The sequence below is a fragment of the Pezoporus wallicus genome, unplaced genomic scaffold (assembly GCF_028554395.1).
Source record: "Pezoporus wallicus isolate ANWC-B61680 ecotype Strahan unplaced genomic scaffold, APGP_CSIRO_Pwel_v1 contig_7000, whole genome shotgun sequence".
NCBI classification, from domain to species: Eukaryota; Metazoa; Chordata; class Aves; order Psittaciformes; family Psittacidae; genus Pezoporus; species Pezoporus wallicus.
The window spans coordinates 1-17,601 of NW_026642512.1; the positions used below are offsets into that span (position 1 = coordinate 1).

Here is a 17,601-nt window from a genome sequence, read left to right on the forward strand (position 1 = left end):
TCGGGCGCTGTACTGCCTTCCGCGTGCCATGATGACGTCGCGGATCAGCGACGTTTTATAGGGAGCGGCGGGGGCGTGGAAGGTTCCGGCAGCCGGAGCGGTGCTTGTGGCGCGTTCGGTGGTAGCGGAGCTGCGCGGCCCGAGTGTCTCGCGATGACCCGTGAGTGCCGCAGCCCTAAAGGCGGCTGCTCTGGGCCCCGCCGGGGAGTGGGGCGGAGCAGGCGGTGGGCCTTTGCGGAGAAGCGCGGCCTGGGCACCGCGCCGGGGAAGCCCTGCGTTTGGTCCGGGGTCGTGAGGTTGACCGCAGTGTGATGTCGGGCCTTGTGGCTGTAGCCTTACCCCGGCGAGTGCATGGCCGCTGGGGCTGAAACTGACCACATCTTGCTGCCGGCCCAGGCTTGGAGCAAGCGCCTCCTCGCCCCGGACCCTGTCGTGGCTGTGTTGGGGAGTGGGGAGGAGGAATAGCGATATGCTAGAACAAGAGCAACATGCAGTTTCAGTCCTGGCTACTGTCCAGTCTGCAAAAAAAAGAGCTATTGTGTGACTGCCGAGTATTTAATACTGTGTTGCTTAAATGGTGGTAGTTAAGGTTGTTACTGAAAAGGCAGCAGTACTTGCTAATCATCACCTTATTCAAAAGTAACGTTGGTATATCTACTTCAAAATGGCGGAGAACTGTGAACCAGACATAGAATGTTCTGGTTCCCCTAACTGGCGGGGTGGCTGGTTTGGCTTGTGTGTTACTGTACTAGGCAATACAGAAACTGCCTGTGTTTAACTGAGGGGGTGCTTTTACTTTCACACTTAAAAATGCCACTGTAGTGCTAGAAGAGCAAATAAAGACCTGGGTCAGAAACAGTTTGCGTGCAGATCAAACCGTGAATGTGAGAAAGAGTCAGGTTTACATCTGCTGATATTCCCCCCCCCCCCCCCATTCTGAATGGTACTAAAAATACACATGGCCGAAGGCTAAAACGAGGCACAGCATCCCACACCCAAGCATAGCAGGATGATAACATCTAACTTTTGAGGACCTACTTTAATACAGCATCTGCAATACTAGAGGTGTAGAAGTTGTGGTGTGCTGCCGTACAGTCTAGCCTTAGCTTTAGTATGTATTTCTGGAGTTTAGCGCTTTGTTGTCAGTCAGACCGGGATTAGACCCTGTGTTTTCAAATGGACGTTTAGTAAAATAGATTAAGTGCTAATTATTGTGCTTCTCAGTTCATAAATTCGTGGAACTTGTGTACTGCCAAATTTCAGAGTACCTGAAAATGAATAAATTCATGAAGATGGTGGTGACTAGATGAATTAGAGAGGGTTTATGTCACTAGTCTTCTATTAATTGTTCCTTTATCAAACAGTTCTGTTTATTTTTGCTTTCTGTTTTGGGGACACGGTGGCAGGCACTCTTCTGCTTTAACATATGATTAGTCATTTGCTGCTCAGAAAAAAGTTCTAGTCATGACGACCTCTGTAGCCAGTTCTTGCTATTCTCTTTCACTTCCTTACAGTAGAGATGATCACTGCTTGATGATCACTGCTTGTTCCAGTGCTGTTCAGAGGTCTTATCCTTGTCTTCGAGAACAGCTGAATCTTGGAGGAGCACGGGCAGGTTGAGCTAAGGTGTATGTCTTGCAGAGGCAGGCATGGATGGGGATGCTCAAGCATAGGTACAATCAGAAAGGGTGTACTGACCTTTACATGGCAGATCATGCTTGAATTTCACATTACAGGAAGTTGAATTGTGTTCTGCAAGGACTGGACCAAAATTCGTGGAAGATTCAGGTTGATGTTACAGAATGTAGAAAATGGCACCATCTTCCTTGGAGCTAGGGATACTCATTCAGCATCCCAGGTGGAGTACTGGGTCCAAACAGTTCTTGGCAATGTTTACTTGGAAGCAGGGGTTATACAAGTGATCTTTTCAAATAGGTGTTTGGTTTTGGATGCCTTGCATGCGTACTGTATTGATCTACTTTTCCACCTCCTCTGTTTTGCAAGTGGCAGCCAAGCTTTTCAGTGATGCCGTTCAGTTTGATTCTGAAGTTTATAGTCTTACCATGTTGTCCTGGGTTCAACTGTAACAGTTATTTTTCTCTTTCCTAGTAACTGGTGCAGTGCTGTGCTTCAGCTTCAGTCTGAGAACAGTGCTGGTAAGACACTAATGTTTTAGTTGTTGCTGAGCAGCACTTAGCGTGATCAAGGGCTTTTCAGCCTCGTGCTCTGCCAGTGAGGAGGGGCACAAGAAGCCAGGAGGGAGCAGAGACAGGACACCTTTGGCTAATTTGGGTCAGGGGTATTCCATAACACAGCGCGTCATGCCCAGTATATGAACTGGGGGGAGTTACTTGGAAAGACAGGTCACTGCTTGGGTCAGGCTGAGTATCAGTCAATGGGCGGTGAGCAGTTGTATTGTGCAGCACTGCTGGTTATTGGTGGTTTTTTTTGTCCTTCCCCTTTTAAGGTTTATATTCTCTTCCCTTACTTCCCTTATTAGTAATAGTAGTTTTGTATTATACCGTAGTTTCTGGACTGTTCTTACCTTCACCCATGGAGTTTACATTCTTTCAATTCTCCTTTCCATACCACCTGGAGGGAGAGGAGGGAATGAGGAGATGGGTGAGTGGCTGTGTGTTGCTGAGTTACTAGCTAGGCTTAAACCATGATGTGTATGGGGTAACTTAAGACATGAGGCATGGTGCTTGCTTGGAAAGGAAGGAGGCATATGAGGATAACTGCTATGTGAATTCTGGCTATAGCAGTGTGGTTTTACTGTCTGCCCCCATTTCTTCATGGTATAAGAAGATACTTAATTTCTTTGAGCACCAGCAAAGAACTGTTCCATTGCTGCTAACTTGTTTATAGACATTCCTGCTTCCTGAACACCACGAAGCTGAAGAACCATTTATAGCCTGGAATGTATCATCTGCTCATGAGTCACTAAGTTCTAATCAACTCAATTGCTGCCGGAGATAGTGAGGTGATTTACTTTATGAACAAATAGTGGTCCTTCTACCTGGAATGTGGGGACAGGATCTCACTCAGTGGTAGTGAGAAAGAGAACTCCTATTCCATCCTAGCTTTTTCAAAAGATAGTACTTGATGTCCTGTCACAGGTGAGGATTATCTTCCAAGGCAGGAGCAGCCTTTGGTCATCAGCAGTCATAATATGCTGTTTCTATTTGGGCTTCTGGTACCTCTTGCCACACAGTACACGTACAGGTGTGAAGAACGCACAAAACATCTCCTCTTGCGGGGTTGGTCTTCCCTACATGTTGACACAATAGGTACCTTTATTGGCTCACAAATAGGATGAATAAAAGTGGTGAATTGTATGAACAGGTTGCTGTTTAAAATTGACCTTGTCCTAAACTGTTTCTATATACTTGAAATTACAGGCACATAAAGATTGCAGAGATCTCTGAGATTCAAAGATGGCATACATAGTCTTAAGACTGGAGAGAAAAAGAGGAACAGCCCAGATTATGGAGAGGTGGAACTTTCATTTTTGAGCATAGGAAAATGTGATCATGTTTGTAGAACAGCAAAAGTTACTGTTGTCATTTTGCCCAGGTTATTGATGGGATGGTCTGGTTTCAGTCTTTTATGAGAAACTGCATTGCGATACTGGGAAGAATGTTGAAATGGATCTTGGTGATCTCTTGCACATAACCTGTAGATACGTAAACATAAACTAACAAGCTTTTATCTTCCAGTTGTGCACTGGAAGGGGGAGACTGGTGGAAGATACTGCCAGCTACAGAAGATACTGCCATACTAGCTCTGCAGATAGAGCCACGCTTTACCACTTTTATAATAGACTTCTTCACAGGCAAACTGTGGCGTATGAGGCACAGACTCCAGTTGTGGGGAAACTGAAGACGTTTATTGAGTGAGCTTAAGGCTTTTATAGTACTGTGCCTAGCAGTTAGTATCAGTTAGCTCCTTCCCTACTTTTCCATCACGAAACACCGTGCACTTTTCCAGCCAGTACCTTACTGATCACGTGCCTTTCAGCCAATCATATTACTGTCCACTCAGCAAGTCATATTACTGTCCACGTGTCTTTGCTTAAGCAACTATTTTTAAGCAGATATATAAACATGTTTCTGTGCTACCACTTGTTGCTACATTATTACTTTCTGTTCTCTTTGAATACACATTCTTTGTCCCCTTGGCCCACATTTCCCCCTTTTTTGTTTGCTAAGCTTTGCAAAGTGAGCACAGTATGTTTTTGTGCAAGCATCACTTGATTTATGCTTTGGTCTATAAGTTGTGGAATACAAGAAAACAAACATGGCAAACAGATCATAATCATCAACAATGCTAGAAGCCCTGTTACGACAAAGCCAACTATGTGTCTAAGCCAAGAACCAAAATTTCCCAACCAAGAAAACAGTCCAAAAGGCTCCCATCCTTGGTTTTGTCGCAGTTCCCCAGGCAGTTCTGTCAAATCCTGGATGCTTTTGTGAGCTGACTTGAAGTGATCACTCAGATTCATGCAGCACATTCCATCAAAGTCTTCACACCCATGCGTATGTACTAAAGGCAGAAGATCAATCTCTGCCCAATTTTGAACAATCAAGGTGGCAAGCACTTTGGCTTCAGTTCTTAGCAAGTTGGTAACAAGCCTTCAGATGACATGGAGGAAAAGCAAAGCAATGTGGTGATGTCCAGGCTCCAAAAACAAGGTTTCACCAGTGTGTTGGGCAGATATACTGGGAGTCTTGGGAACCTGGAGATAGATACTGTTACTTCCAACGACACAGTCCTTTGCTTTCTTTATACCCTTCTCTGCTTCAGGAATCTTAAATCACACAAGAGCAGCTTCTTGACATTAGCCTTTGAGAATAGAAGATTCAAATATGATAGATATTTATTTCATTATTATTACTTATAGTAGTTACTTGTGCTAACTTTTGCCATTTTTGTTGGGTTTGTTTGGTTTTTTTTTGGGTTGGGGGTGTCTGTGCGGATGATGAAACCTGCTTTAGATGGCTCTGGCTGAGCAGGGGATTTGGACTAGATCGTATCTCATTCTGATGACAGGCTATTTGGCCTGCACTTCCCTCCAGGATGTCCCTCTTATAACGGAGGAGGCCATCCCTCACGTCAAGGTCTTGGCATGGCATGTGACCCCACCGCTCAACACCTGCTGGGTTGCAGCCAACAGCAGTGCTAAAGGTTCTTCTTGGTGCCAAACACAGAGGACAACCCAGTCTTGCCCTTGACATATGGTAGGAGGCATTTGGCCAACTTCAGTCCTTGCACCTCATTGTCAATGCAGAGTTTCACCTGCCTGACCCAGTAACAGGTTGTTAGTATGGTAAATCACGTACAGATTTACATTAGCAGTATAACTATTACAGGGTGCAGCAGCATGTTGAGGATGCTGGTGACAGTGGGGGACCAGCCAAAGAAAGAATTTCCCACCGGTATGATTCTCCCACCCTCTTAATTGGTTCCATTACCTGCTTTATAACACCACCATCATATTAGAATCTTTCTAGCTTCTGCCTTAGCATTTTCTATGAGCTGCTGTAAATTTGCATGCTCTAACATCTCTTTTACAAAGGACAAATCCATACAGTACAAGGTGTAGTTTCTTATTAGCAGCTGGCTAGTAAATACAGGTGGTTTATTATAGCTACATTGCAAGCACACATTTTCATGTTGTTACTTTTCAGTTGCGCCCAAGTGATGTTTTTCAAGTCATTCCTTTTTCTCTTCCTTTGTCGCATTCTGCTCAGGGTCTTCAAGGTCAGCTCCTGCATCTGAGGCATCGGATACTTCAACTTGTCTATCCAGCTCATGGTATGGCTTGACATGACAAACTTTGCAGGCAGGGGCCACGGACCTGTAGGTAGGAAGACACAAGCATACCCCCTCCCCCAGGTTATCACTTCCACTGGCCCTTCCCATTTCTGCGAGCCCAAAGGATCACAATACCACATTTGCTTTTAAGCCATGAGGATTTATACCCATGGCAAATGAGGACTGAGCTGTTGACTGACAGTCAGGGCAAGACCTAACTATTTGCTTTGCTTGAGAAGAAGACAGGTTTAAATGTTTCTTTAAAGCAGAGGCATTCTGATGAAAAAGGGAATGTGAAGCAGCTGCAAAAGAGAACTGCACAGTATTAACAGTAAAGGAGTGTGCTATGTCATTACCCACAGTTAAAGGGACAGGCAGGTTGGAATATGAGCTAATATGACCAGTAAAAACAGAATAATTAATGTAGCAGCCAGTACAGAAGTTCTGCGAGCTTCTGCTCTGACATCGCAGCATGCCCCAACCAGTGCGACAACGTCCCTGCTCCAACATCTCAGCATACCCCAGCCAACTTAACTATGTAAACTTTTCCTCTGACTGGGGCTAACACAGCCCTGCAATCCCCACCTACCCCCTCATATGCTAGCCAAAATAAAAGTGCATGAGCAGCCCCGTGACCATCAATCTGCCTTTGTATAGCATTGTCCAATTGGTCTGTAAAAGACACATAGGGTTCCTGAGACCCCCCCTCCGTAAACACCTGCAAAAGAAGTCTCCCCCCCCACCTCGATCCAGGCACTTTCCTCCAGGCCTGACCAATCGCGTGGGTGGCCCACTGGAACACCAGAGGGTTTAGATCTGATATATGAAGCCAAACAGAAACCACAGTAACTGTCTTCAGTCACTATAAATTCCCTTATATAAGCAATCACTCCTCGGGCTGTTTCCCAGCCCAACCTCGCACGCACAAACACTCCCTAGGCTGCTCAAGACCCAGGTGCACTACCAGCAGTTCTTCTTTAATTATCCACATAGTGGGAACAGGATGGCTTGCAGTTTTGTTTATCTCCTCCTTTCCTAGTCTCCCCTTATTGTGAGCTGCTTTGTCCAAGCCCAGCCCCAATAAATGCCCTAATTGGCTTAGCTTTTCAGTCACTTGTTCAATGGGGTTTCCTTGTTCATTGTGTCACACGCTGGTCAAAGGCCAGGGTGCAGTTTTGCTTATATTCTCAGATTCAAGCGCCAGGGAACTTTTATTTGCTCACTAACAAATGCTTAACCACAAATTTCAAAGAGAGAGAGAGGGAGAAAGAAGGAAGAGAGGGAAAGTAAGAGGAAAGAATAAAAGAGCTTCCAGCAACAGCTACCACCCCAGAGCTGCAGTGTCCCAACAGTCTGCTCTGTTTCCAAGTCCAGGGGGAAAAGCGTTTCTTCCAATGCAGTTTGTTGGCGCTCCTTTGTAGAGCTGAAACCTCATCCTCCACCCGGCAGCAGGACACATGCCTTCCTTGGGTTCTTCTCCCTCGTTGTTCCAAGGTGTTAGCTGGGTAACAGCAGGGGGTAAACATCCTGCATAAACATCTGCTGTGGCGGTGGTGTCAGCCATGTTGGTTCTCACCGATGCCATCTTCACCAATGCAGTCTCTTATATCTCCCAGTGGATCAACATTACTGTCTTAGGAAGTGTTATTCATGGTGGCATGAACGATAAAGGTAGAGAAAACAGGAAGGGAAAGAGCGTGTGATGCAATAGCTAGTAACATCTGATAACTAACAGTGTCTAATTAACTTTGGCTTAACAATTACATCTAAGTAACTATTGTTGTTGCTTTATTCTTGTTGCTTTCAGCAACATCCGAAGGTTCAGAAGGAGGAGAAGAACAAAGTTTACAGGGGCCTTTACAAAGTGAGCAATTCCAAGGCCAAGTGACCTGTATCAAAATAGCAGTTAAACAGCTAATAGACCGAAGGCTGTGCAATAGACTGGTAAAAGTTCTTTCAGGTATTTCATGATTTTCCACGATTTAAGTGGAATAAAGTTGAGCGATTGCAGACTTCGTGGTTCACGCAGCCTGCTGTCCTGGTCTGCCAGAGTTGGAATCAGGATACACAGCAGGAAAATTGATTTCCACGCCCCCTTAGCTTAAGGCGCATGTGCTGTTTGGTTTTGAAATCTTCTGTCCCAGATTTAGGAGGGTGAAAATGAGCCCTCCATCAGCTGAACCAGCCAGTTCTGGGGTTTCTCTCCTGGTCTCTGCTTGTATTTGTCCAGTAAGTTACTCATTTCCTCAGTACTGTAGTCTATCAGTTTGTGTGTTCTTACCTGTCCATTTGCCCTGGTAATCATCTCACCTTTAAGCACAGGAGCTGCATGTACTCCTTCCTTTTTCATGTCTGCCTCGGCTTTGGTATTTGATTCTGACTTGCTGGTACCCCAAATATCTCCATTCCATGTCTCCGGGTCCCAGTCGGGATCTGACACAAGGGCATGGACCCATGGCCTCACTGCCTTTGTATCCTTTTTATTGCTCTGTAACTTTCTTCTTCTTTTTGTTTTCCCTAAGTCTCTCACCCTACTCTGCAGCAGCTATAAATGCCTGCCTCTGCAACAGCGCTTCTGCTTTAACCCTTTCTAGCTCGGAATGTAAATCTGCTACTTGTTGCTTCAACTCTGTGTTCTTATCTACCATGCCTTTGTAGGCAGGCAGCAAGCAGCCTGTCATACATCCGGTATGATTCAGTTGCTCCCTCGAGCGGTTATGGAGGGTTTCTACAAACTCAGCCCAATACTTTAACACTCCCGTGAGGTCCTTAGCTCTCTACAGTTCAGGTCCTACATTAGTGCAAGTCTCTATTTTATCCCACAACATGCTCCACAATTCCTGTGTCCACCCCGGGCACTCCACAGGAGGAGCTTCGGCCCAAGGCTCTCTCCTACGAAATATAGCAATAGTATATTACACAACAACCTTAAAGCGACCCTGACAGCACACACTGACCAAGCCCTGTTTTCACACACGCAGAACAGCGACTCTTGGTACAGCTACACACCCCACTCTAGTCATATTATCCAAAAATGTTTCTCACAGTCTCTCAGACCTGGAATCCCGTCTTCCATCACCAGTTATGTTCTGGGTTCATAGGATTCCCATGTACAAAGAGTGGATACCAAGCACAATGTAAACAAGCAAATGCTCTAGTCTGTTTATTGAGTTATTAGTGCAAAGCAAATTGTGTATGTTAACGCGAAGCAGGTTACATACATGCCAACCCCTGGTTGAATGGGATACCGTGAAGCAGGAGATGGAACATGTTGCCTGGTCGGAGGGGTGGTAGGTAGTGTGTCGTCAGGGCATCCTCTGAATCAAGATGCGTGTCTGGCCTTCTCACCCGTACATCCCTGCACAGGTCCTTATACCCCCCCCTCGGGATGGAGTGGAAAATTACCAGTTGCAACATCAGCGCACACGTGGCCAGCATGTGAACAGAGGCTTACTGGTATAAGGCTCCCTTTTGCTAACAGTGGTGTTAACTCGCCTGTTTTCAGGGTTATGTTCCCACAGCCCATGTCAAACAGTACTTTTCTATTTTTGTGTGTTTCACTACGGACCATTCTCTCTTGTCACTGGCGTGTGCCACCCCATGGTCCGTGGTTGGAACACACAAAAATTTTACCATCCGTACTACAGATTCGCACAGGATATTGTCTGAGGGAACGGATTAGCGCTAAAAGACAAGGAACTCAACATAAAATACATAAAAAACCCTATGTCTATTACCACTAATAATATAACAGCTTTTCACAGCCAGTTACACCCCCACATCCATCCCTGAAAGGGGTTCCACCTGGTGTTTTCTGGCTAGTGAGGGTCTCTAACTTCTGTATTTGTGCATGTACTGAACTGGAGTGGTCACTTAAATTCATGCAGCATAACCGGTCAAAGTCTTCTTTTGAGCGTCTTGACAGTTTATACGAAGTCTCTATACTGTGCTTCTTGTCCTGGGATAAGTTTCCTCCCATGGTTCCTGAGCGCTCACCTATCCAGTGATGGGCATGCATAATCCTTTCGTAATCCCGGGTTCAGTTGGGCTATGCCACCAGTCCGGACTTCGAGAGTCTCCTACTCCAGTCCCTGTTTGGGTGCCATTTGTGGCCTATGAGGCACGGACTCCAGTTATGGTGCAACTAAAGACGTTTATTGAGTGATCTTACAGGCTTATATAGCACTGTGCCTAGCAGTTAGCTCCTTCCCTACTTTTCCATCACGAAACAATGTTCCTTCTCCACCGGTGTGTGCTTTTCCAGCTAATGCCTTTACTGATCACATGCCTTTCGGCCAATTGTATTACTGTCCACATGTCTTTGCTTAAGCAACTATTTTTATCAAATATATAAACATGTTTCTGTGCTACCACTTCTTGCTACGTTGTTATTTTCCGTTCTCCGGGAACACACATTCTTTGTCCCCTTGGCCCACAGCAAACTCTGTAAGTAAAGTGGTAGTACCTGTATAAGCTGTGTATTACCCTACAGGTGGGAACCAGCGTGAACTTGCCCGCCAAAAGAACCTGAAGAAGACTCAGGAGATCCATAAAGGGAAAAGGAAGGAGGATAGCTTGTCTGCTTCTCAGAGAAAACAGAGGTGAGATGTAGTAAAGTTGAAGGGAAAATGTCAGAAAGAATTCAGTCTTCACTGAAACAGCATTTAAGCACTTTATTTTGATTTGCAGACCATTCACATGTCACAGTATGAATTTGGGTTTTAATGCATCTGTTGTTAAATACCTTTTTTTTTTGAAAGCTGTAAAGGTTTTCTTTCTTTTGAGCAGCTTTTTGCCTGGAATGAACAAGGAATGGTTGTGTTAATACTTTCTTGAAGATGTTTGATCTGGTTTGTCCTTTACTTCTAAAGCCAAAAGATATAAAACCAAAATAATTCTATAAGGTATACAAATAACTTATTACCTCATGGGGTACTGTACTGAAAGGAGAAAAAAAAAAAAGCAAACCAGGGGCATGTAGGCAGCATGCTCATGGCTGAGAATTTTCTCCCATTCTTAAAATGAGTGTTGCTAAAGGTGTTATTAAAAGCAAGATGGAGAAGGCCCTGCTTAGAAACACCGTGAGCCGGGATCTGAAATCCAACTTTCTTTCTTCACAGAGACTCTGAAATTATGCAGCAAAAACAAAAAGCGGCTAATGAAAGGAAATCTCTGCAGGCAGGAGCAAAATGAGCTGCTTGGAGGGAGTGCACCAATGAAGAGAAGGGCCTGGAAGATCATTCACAGAAGTGTCCAGCCATTAAATGATTAAAATCTCATCTTGCGAAGTTGCTCAGCTAGCATTAGTTTAGAGTATTTCTGGTTATTGTAGGCTTAGTTATCTGGAGTGCTCTTTGAAAAGTCACTACACTCTCTGCATGCATATAAATAGAAATACCAAGCAATAGTACTTCAGCTTTTGCTGTGTTGGTTTCACTTAGTGGTTCCAGTGACAATAAACTTGTGTATTTAGTTAGACCAGATTTTCTTGTCTTAATTCTTGAAGTACAGCTTCATTCAGAATGGAAAACACTTGTAAAAGGTGCTTAACTTTACAGAGGTCTGACTGTAAATCTCATCCTAAATTATTTTTGCAATAAAATGTTGCATGAAATACTGTCTGATCTGAAGTGGTCATGCTTGATTTCTAAGAAGCTACCAAGAACACAAAGAATTGATGGAATTGTGGAGAAATGCAATATAAGTACAAATAGAGGTATAAATAAAATTGGTAATATAAGAAATGCATATTATAAGCAATGTAATATGCAGTGGTAAGTCTGCACTATAGAAAATAGTGGTGTGTTGGAGACTTCATCAGTGTATGTAACTGAACCTACTGCTGATACTGGCTTCAGTGAAGCTGCAGCCTTGAAGTTAATGAGTTGCAAATTTATGGGTCTTGAAGTTGCCGTGTCACTAAGATGATTTAAAACTGCTGCTTAATGTAGCCTAAAGCACCAAACCTGGCATGAGAGCACACAGTGCTCACTTCACAGGCAGGCTGAGTTGTGTACTGACTGAGGTAAAGTGTGACCTCTCTGGGAACACAGGTGGATGCCTTAGCTTGTGCACGGCTCCCGCTGCAGTATGTTCTGAAGCAACGCGTGTGCCCTGGGTTTAGCTGTAACAATTTTACTCCTTCCTAGCAGTTGGTGCAGCCTGTGTTTTGGCTTCAGTCTGAGGACAATGCTTGTAACACCTTGGCGTTGTTATTGAGCAGCGCTTACCCTGATCAAAGACTTTTCAGTATCAGTGCTCTGCCCATGAGGAGGGGCAGACACAAAAAAAATGGGAGAAAGTAAGATTGGACATCTGACCCAAACTAGCCAAAGGGCTATTCCATACCACAGCACATCATGCCCAGTATATAAACTGGGGGGAGTTACCCAGAAGGCCCAGATTGTTGCTCTGGTCTGGCTGAGTATCAGTTGGCAGATGGTGAACAGTTGTATTGCGCATCGCTTGTGTTTACTGTTTATTATTTTATTTTTTATTTTCCCTTTTTAGTTTTATATTCTCTCTCCTTATTACTTACCTTACTATCAGTAGCAGTAGTGGTTTTGTATTACAACTTAGCTACTGGACCGTTCTTATCTCAACCCGTGGGAGTTACATTCTTCCAGTTCCCCTTCCCATCCCACCGAGAGGAAACTAAGAGGGAGGAGAGCAAGCGGCTGAGCGGTGCTGACTTACTGGCTGGGTTTAAACCAGGACAAGGGGGCCTGGTCTGGCAGCTAGGGGGAGCTGCCGCCGCGCCGCTCCCGCCCTCGGCTGCGCGGGCCAAGCGCACGGCCCCGTCCAGCGCCGCGGGACGCAGTAGTGCTGAGGCGGCGCCGGAGCGCCGTGCGCTGGGCCGCTGAGGGCCCCGCCCGCCACCGGGGCGCGCACAGCTGACGGCCGGCGCTGCCTGCAGCGTGGCAGGTTGGCTGCGCGCCGGAAGTGACGAGTGTGAGCGTGGTTAGGGCCCGGCCATGGCGGAGCAGGTGCTGTTCAAGCGCGGCACCGGGCAGGTGGGCGTCGCGCGGGCGGGGGCTGGTCCGGACGGGGGGAGCGGGACTCGGAGCGCGTTAAAGCGGGTCTGTGGCCTCTGCAGAGCGACGATTCGGATGTATGGGATGATGCGGCTCTCATCAAGGCGTATGATAAAGCTGTGGTCTCTTTCAAGGTAAGGGAGGCGGCCAGAGCGCTGCGGGCCCAGGCTGGTGGGTGCTCGCTTATCGTGTTCCTCCTTTATGTTCCCGAAGAACGCCTTAAAGAACGGGGAGTGTTCGGAGCTTTCGGGCAAACAGGAGCACCGCCAGGGGATGAAGAGAAAAAACAATAAAAAGAACAAAAACAAAAGGAGGACCAACCTGCCTTCGAAACAGGTCATCTGCGAACGCTGGCGGTGCTTCTGCTGTTGTGCTTTTCTGTGATGCTCATTAGTAGCTTCTGTGTAATCTTGAGAGTAATGATCCGTGGTAGGGTTGACAGCATTTGAAACTTACAGGTTACACTGAGCAATTTCGCTAATACAGAGGAAAAAAAAACCTGGGTGGGAGTCATCCTCCTGGTGGGTGGGGCTAAAAGCACTATAGGAAAAGGAATCTTTCTCTCTGGTCATTGGTGTAGGTATTTACTCGCCTCTCTTCTGTTGCAGTGGAAAGTTGGTGACAGCTGTAATGCTGTTTGGTCTGAGGATGGTAATGTGTACTTAGCAACTATTGCCTCCATCAATCACAAAAGAGGCACATGTGTTGTTACTTACACGGGATATGGAAACCAGGAGGAGAAGAGCCTGACTGATCTACTCCCTGCAGCCATCGATGAAATAGTAAATGGGATGGGGAGTTCTGGGGTGGTGAGGGACACTTTAGTTCTTCTAAAAAGAGAAGAGAAAGTGGGAGAAACAACTTTCTAAGTATTTCTGGTACCACTGTGGTGTTCGGAGTGAGAATCGATACCCGATTCCTTTGTGAAGGGACACAAGCTGATAAAGGGAATGAAAACAACCCCTTACTTCTTGAACTCAGAATGGAAGAAAGGGAGGGGACAAGAAGAAATTCATGAGTGAAAGATAAAGTGGTGAGCAGATAAGATTCTGAGGTAGTAAGATCTTTCCTGGGTAGGACTGGGAGGGCTATAGAGAGAGGGGGGTGAAATGGGGCTTCCCAAGCTTTTTTGCGCTAAAATTGCTTGCAGTAGTGCCAGCAATCCTCTTTAGTGCATCTCATAAGAATGTCTTTGTCTTCTAGAATGAGAGTGAGACTCCGTGTTCAACAGATGGAAGTGAAGGATCTCAGTCACCTGGAAACAAAAACAGCTTCATGAAAGGAAGATTCTTCCCTGAAAACCTGCGTTTTCCTGTACCACCAGGAGTTCCAGGCCTGGGAAGGGTAACCTCAGCCTTAATAATTCGTATACCACTGTTAAGCCCAGTATTATTACTATAAATTCTGAGACAACAGGATGAGATTCATTATTGTCTAGAAACCAAATAACAGCATTTTGAGAATGTATATACAGATATGCATGTGGTGCTGTTGGTATGTCACTTTGCAATAATCTACCTACTTTTGCAGTGCTACTGTCTAGTGAGAAGTCTTCTCCTTGGCTAACATCTGCTTTATGAGTGCCTTGTAACCTTAAGGAGGGATGTTGTTTCCTTGCCTGTGATAGTGCTGTTAAGATTGCATTGGCATTGAAGGCAGCAAAAGTGGTGTCCAGGTGTCATAGGAGCTCTCAGCTGCAGCTTATCTAGTGAATTATGAGGACTGTGGTATTAATACACTCTTCAGTTTTCCTGTTGTGTAGGAGCCTAAATGATAGTGCACTTGAACACAGCATTATATCTTCTAAATGTCACTGTTTGTGCAAAATCTTTTTTTTTTCTTTCACATCAATAGATTTGTAACTAAGCTCATTTTAAAGATATTCACAAGCATACTGGAATATGTCCCCAGCCACACAAGAGCACAGAAATTGACTGTTTGCCTGTGGGCAAACATCTTTTACATTTGCCAGTGCAGTCACTGACTTCTGTTTAGAAAACTTTCTTAAATGCTTGTATTGACCAGGATCGTGTTTCAGCAGTGTTTACTGCAGTAACATGTGTAATGTTCAGTTTTACTTTTCCAGTCATGGAGTGCTTCACAGAAGCAGCTAGTTTGTGTAGTCACTAGTTTCATTAAATTGCTGGGATGGGGTTGGATGTGTCTTTAGTTCAAGGTACGTTAATTGCTTCAAATAATTCTCTTATAAAATCGTAATGCCTGAAATCTCTTTTCAATCTGCAATATTTAATTCTTTCACTGTAGTCTGGATCAAAATTCAGGGCACCTCCATCGTTTTTGTCTTGCTGGCCCACACCCTTCCCAGCAGGACCACTGGTAAGTCACAGGAGAATGAGGAAGAAAGTGCCAGAGAATAAAAATGATTGTGTGCAGTCATCCTACAGGAATCCTGTTTCTCCCATGCTTTGAACTTACTCTTTTTTGCTTGCTTGTTTCCTTGAGAAAAGATGATCTTATTTAACTCCTTTTCAGCACATGCATTGAGTATATACTCATGTTTTTCAGTTTTATATTTTGATCTTTGATCTAGAACTGGTTGGTGTTTAATCTGGGATATGCCCTACTGAAACAAAGACATTTCCTTTTTTCATTTCTTAGTTGATTCCTCCTCCACCACCTATGAGGCTGGATTCTGAGGATGATGAAGCACTGGGGAGCATGCTGATAGCCTGGTATATGAGTGGTTATCACACTGGGTATTACCTGGTATGTGCCAGTTTTGTCTTGGAGTGTCTCTAATTTTGCTTTTGTGTTGCTGCTGCTGTTTTCAGCAATAAGTTAGACTGCTTTTTAGATCTCTTATTCTAACTTATGATAGCTGTATGTAAGGGTATTCTATATTGTATAAGTGTTCTTGTGCTTGAGTATGAGTCGCATGAGCCAGCATATATGCATAGGTGACGGTTTAGTTCTTTGATTCACTGGAGTGGTCCCATTAGGTACTTTTGTAGCTATTCTGAAACAACCAGTTTTGTCTTTGCAGACAGGTGGAGTAAGTCTGAATATGTTTATTAATCAGTGGTCTTCTATGTATTTGTCAGTAGTAATACCACATTTTTGATCAGATTTGGCATCCAACCCAAACTATTCTGTGATTCTATTCTATGAATTTTGTGGAGTATTCATCAGTAATTGTTTCAGGTGACTGTGAAGGTGCAGCAGGAGCTGTGAGTGTAGTTGTGAAAAATCTGTGGCATGGAGTATTGATTTCTATTTCCTTTGTACACTTAAGAAGAAATTACCAAAGGAATTAAAACTCTTTGCATTGGGGAAGTTGGAAAGGGGAGATTGGGTGCTGTAGGTTATCTTCAAAGGACTAGGTTTGGAATTTGTTTTTTCAGATCACATGTAGTTGTGGATTGAAATTACACTGCAGAACCACTAATTACAAAGAAGACACGTAGTTTGGCTTTTGTCCTTTTAAAACCACCCATTCTGATTTCTCCAAAGAGTACAAAACTATTCTTGATTTGTAAAGGGCTAAAAGAATATTGTAAAAAGAGGTGTTGTCCTGTGGCTAAAGCTTTTATTTCTACGTTAGTAAAACCAAGATTATTTTGCTAAATTGTACCCTGTAGGGTTTAAAACAAAGTCGAATGGCAGCAGCACTGGAGCGACAAACACATGCAAAATAACTGAATATCCATGATTGTTTTGAAAGAGTTGTATCATCCTTTTGGGCTAAATGAAGATACAGTGTGGCTTGACCAGTCTGAAACTACAGTTCATTTTGCAAGCTCTCAAGAAGTTCTGAATTCTGTGAAAAAACTGGGAGCCTTGGGACTTCCACCCACTTTTACATCTCTTCGAAGACCACTTCATCCAGTATTAATCCCTTCTTTGCTTATCAGCTGTGGAATAGCAGCCGTCTTGGCTAGAACAGAGGCAAGTATTTTATTTCTGTAATGAGAGTTTTAACTACAGCATGCCTTTACATCAGGATTAACAGCACGGCTTACTCCAGTTACCAAGAGTTAACCTTATTTGTTTATGGGCTACTTTGAAAATAAAAGGTTATGTGACATGCAGTCTTCTCATCTATGTGCACATGTTCAGAAGCAACTCCTTCCTCAAACAGTGGGATTGCAGGATGTGTAGCTGAACTTCTTTTCAGGTCAAGATCAACATTTCAGTTTGATATTGTGGAGTGATTCTGTTCTCACTACTTCAGTGCTTGAGCTTTTATTTGAAATCCTGTGTTTAGAATTCTACAGTATATTGTTCAGTTCCTTATAGAACAAAATTGTATTGTCTTGGGGATTTCTCTTTTCCAAAGCAATATCTGGTTTGCTGTTGAGTAATTCATTCAGCCAGGTACAAATCTTTTCTGCTGAGAGGTGTATCTTGCATATTCACAGCTAGTTAATGGTGAAGATCAGAATTTTTTTAAGAAATTAATCTTAACATTTTGTTAACACTGATCTGTATCTGATAACAAGTGAACTCGAGACTCATAATTGTGTAGACTGAAATTACCTATTTCTTAAAGACCTCTAGTCAAATGTATTTGGAGAGCACTGTAGCAATAAACTATTTTTTACTTTCCTGAAACAATTTTCTGTCTTTTTACCATAATAGATTTTACATCTTTTAACCCCATATGATTTCGTGTATCTGTTATTTTATCAGCTCTTGTATTCCCTGGACTTTTTATGTGAATGACAACACCAGAACCTAGTGATTACAGTATACTGTTTTAGGAGACAGCTGTAGCAGCAGTATATGTTAC

At 44.0% G+C, this 17,601-nt stretch overlaps 2 protein-coding genes across 3 annotated transcripts; both read left to right on the forward strand.

Annotated features, from left to right (window-relative positions):
* The first annotated feature begins 70 nt into the window (after window positions 1-70).
* On the forward strand, window positions 71-11,441 carry SERF1B (small EDRK-rich factor 1B). Its single transcript, XM_057430847.1, has 3 exons — window positions 71-160; window positions 10,310-10,418; window positions 10,938-11,441. The coding sequence occupies exons 1-3, from the start codon at window positions 154-156 to the stop codon at window positions 11,008-11,010; spliced, it is 189 nt and encodes a 62-aa protein (XP_057286830.1). The 5' UTR covers window positions 71-153; the 3' UTR covers window positions 11,011-11,441.
* Window positions 11,442-12,745: 1,304 nt separating this feature from the next.
* SMN2 (survival of motor neuron 2, centromeric) lies at window positions 12,746-16,900 on the forward strand. Of its 2 annotated transcripts, XM_057430843.1 has the most exons (8): window positions 12,746-12,830; window positions 12,914-12,985; window positions 13,065-13,187; window positions 13,460-13,633; window positions 14,055-14,195; window positions 15,117-15,188; window positions 15,471-15,578; window positions 16,451-16,900. In XM_057430843.1, exons 1-8 carry the CDS (start codon window positions 12,792-12,794, stop codon window positions 16,505-16,507), a joined length of 786 nt encoding a protein of 261 aa, XP_057286826.1. In that variant the 5' UTR covers window positions 12,746-12,791; the 3' UTR covers window positions 16,508-16,900. The 2 variants fall into 2 exon arrangements, with proteins under 2 accessions (XP_057286826.1, XP_057286827.1); XM_057430844.1 differs by lacking the exon at window positions 15,117-15,188.
* The last annotated feature ends 701 nt before the right edge of the window (window positions 16,901-17,601 follow it).

Excerpts from the sequence above, each read along its gene's own strand:
- SERF1B (XM_057430847.1), top strand. Across the intron at positions 10,419-10,937 it reads GCTTCTCAGAGAAAACAGAG|AGACTCTGAAATTATGCAGC; the intron begins GTGAGATGTAGT and ends CTTTCTTCACAG.
- SMN2 (XM_057430843.1), top strand. The coding sequence starts at position 12,792 with ATGGCGGAGCAGGTGCTGTTCAAGCGCGGCACCGGGCAG. Across the intron at positions 12,831-12,913 it reads TCAAGCGCGGCACCGGGCAG|AGCGACGATTCGGATGTATG; the intron begins GTGGGCGTCGCG and ends TGGCCTCTGCAG. Across the intron at positions 12,986-13,064 it reads AAGCTGTGGTCTCTTTCAAG|AACGCCTTAAAGAACGGGGA; the intron begins GTAAGGGAGGCG and ends ATGTTCCCGAAG.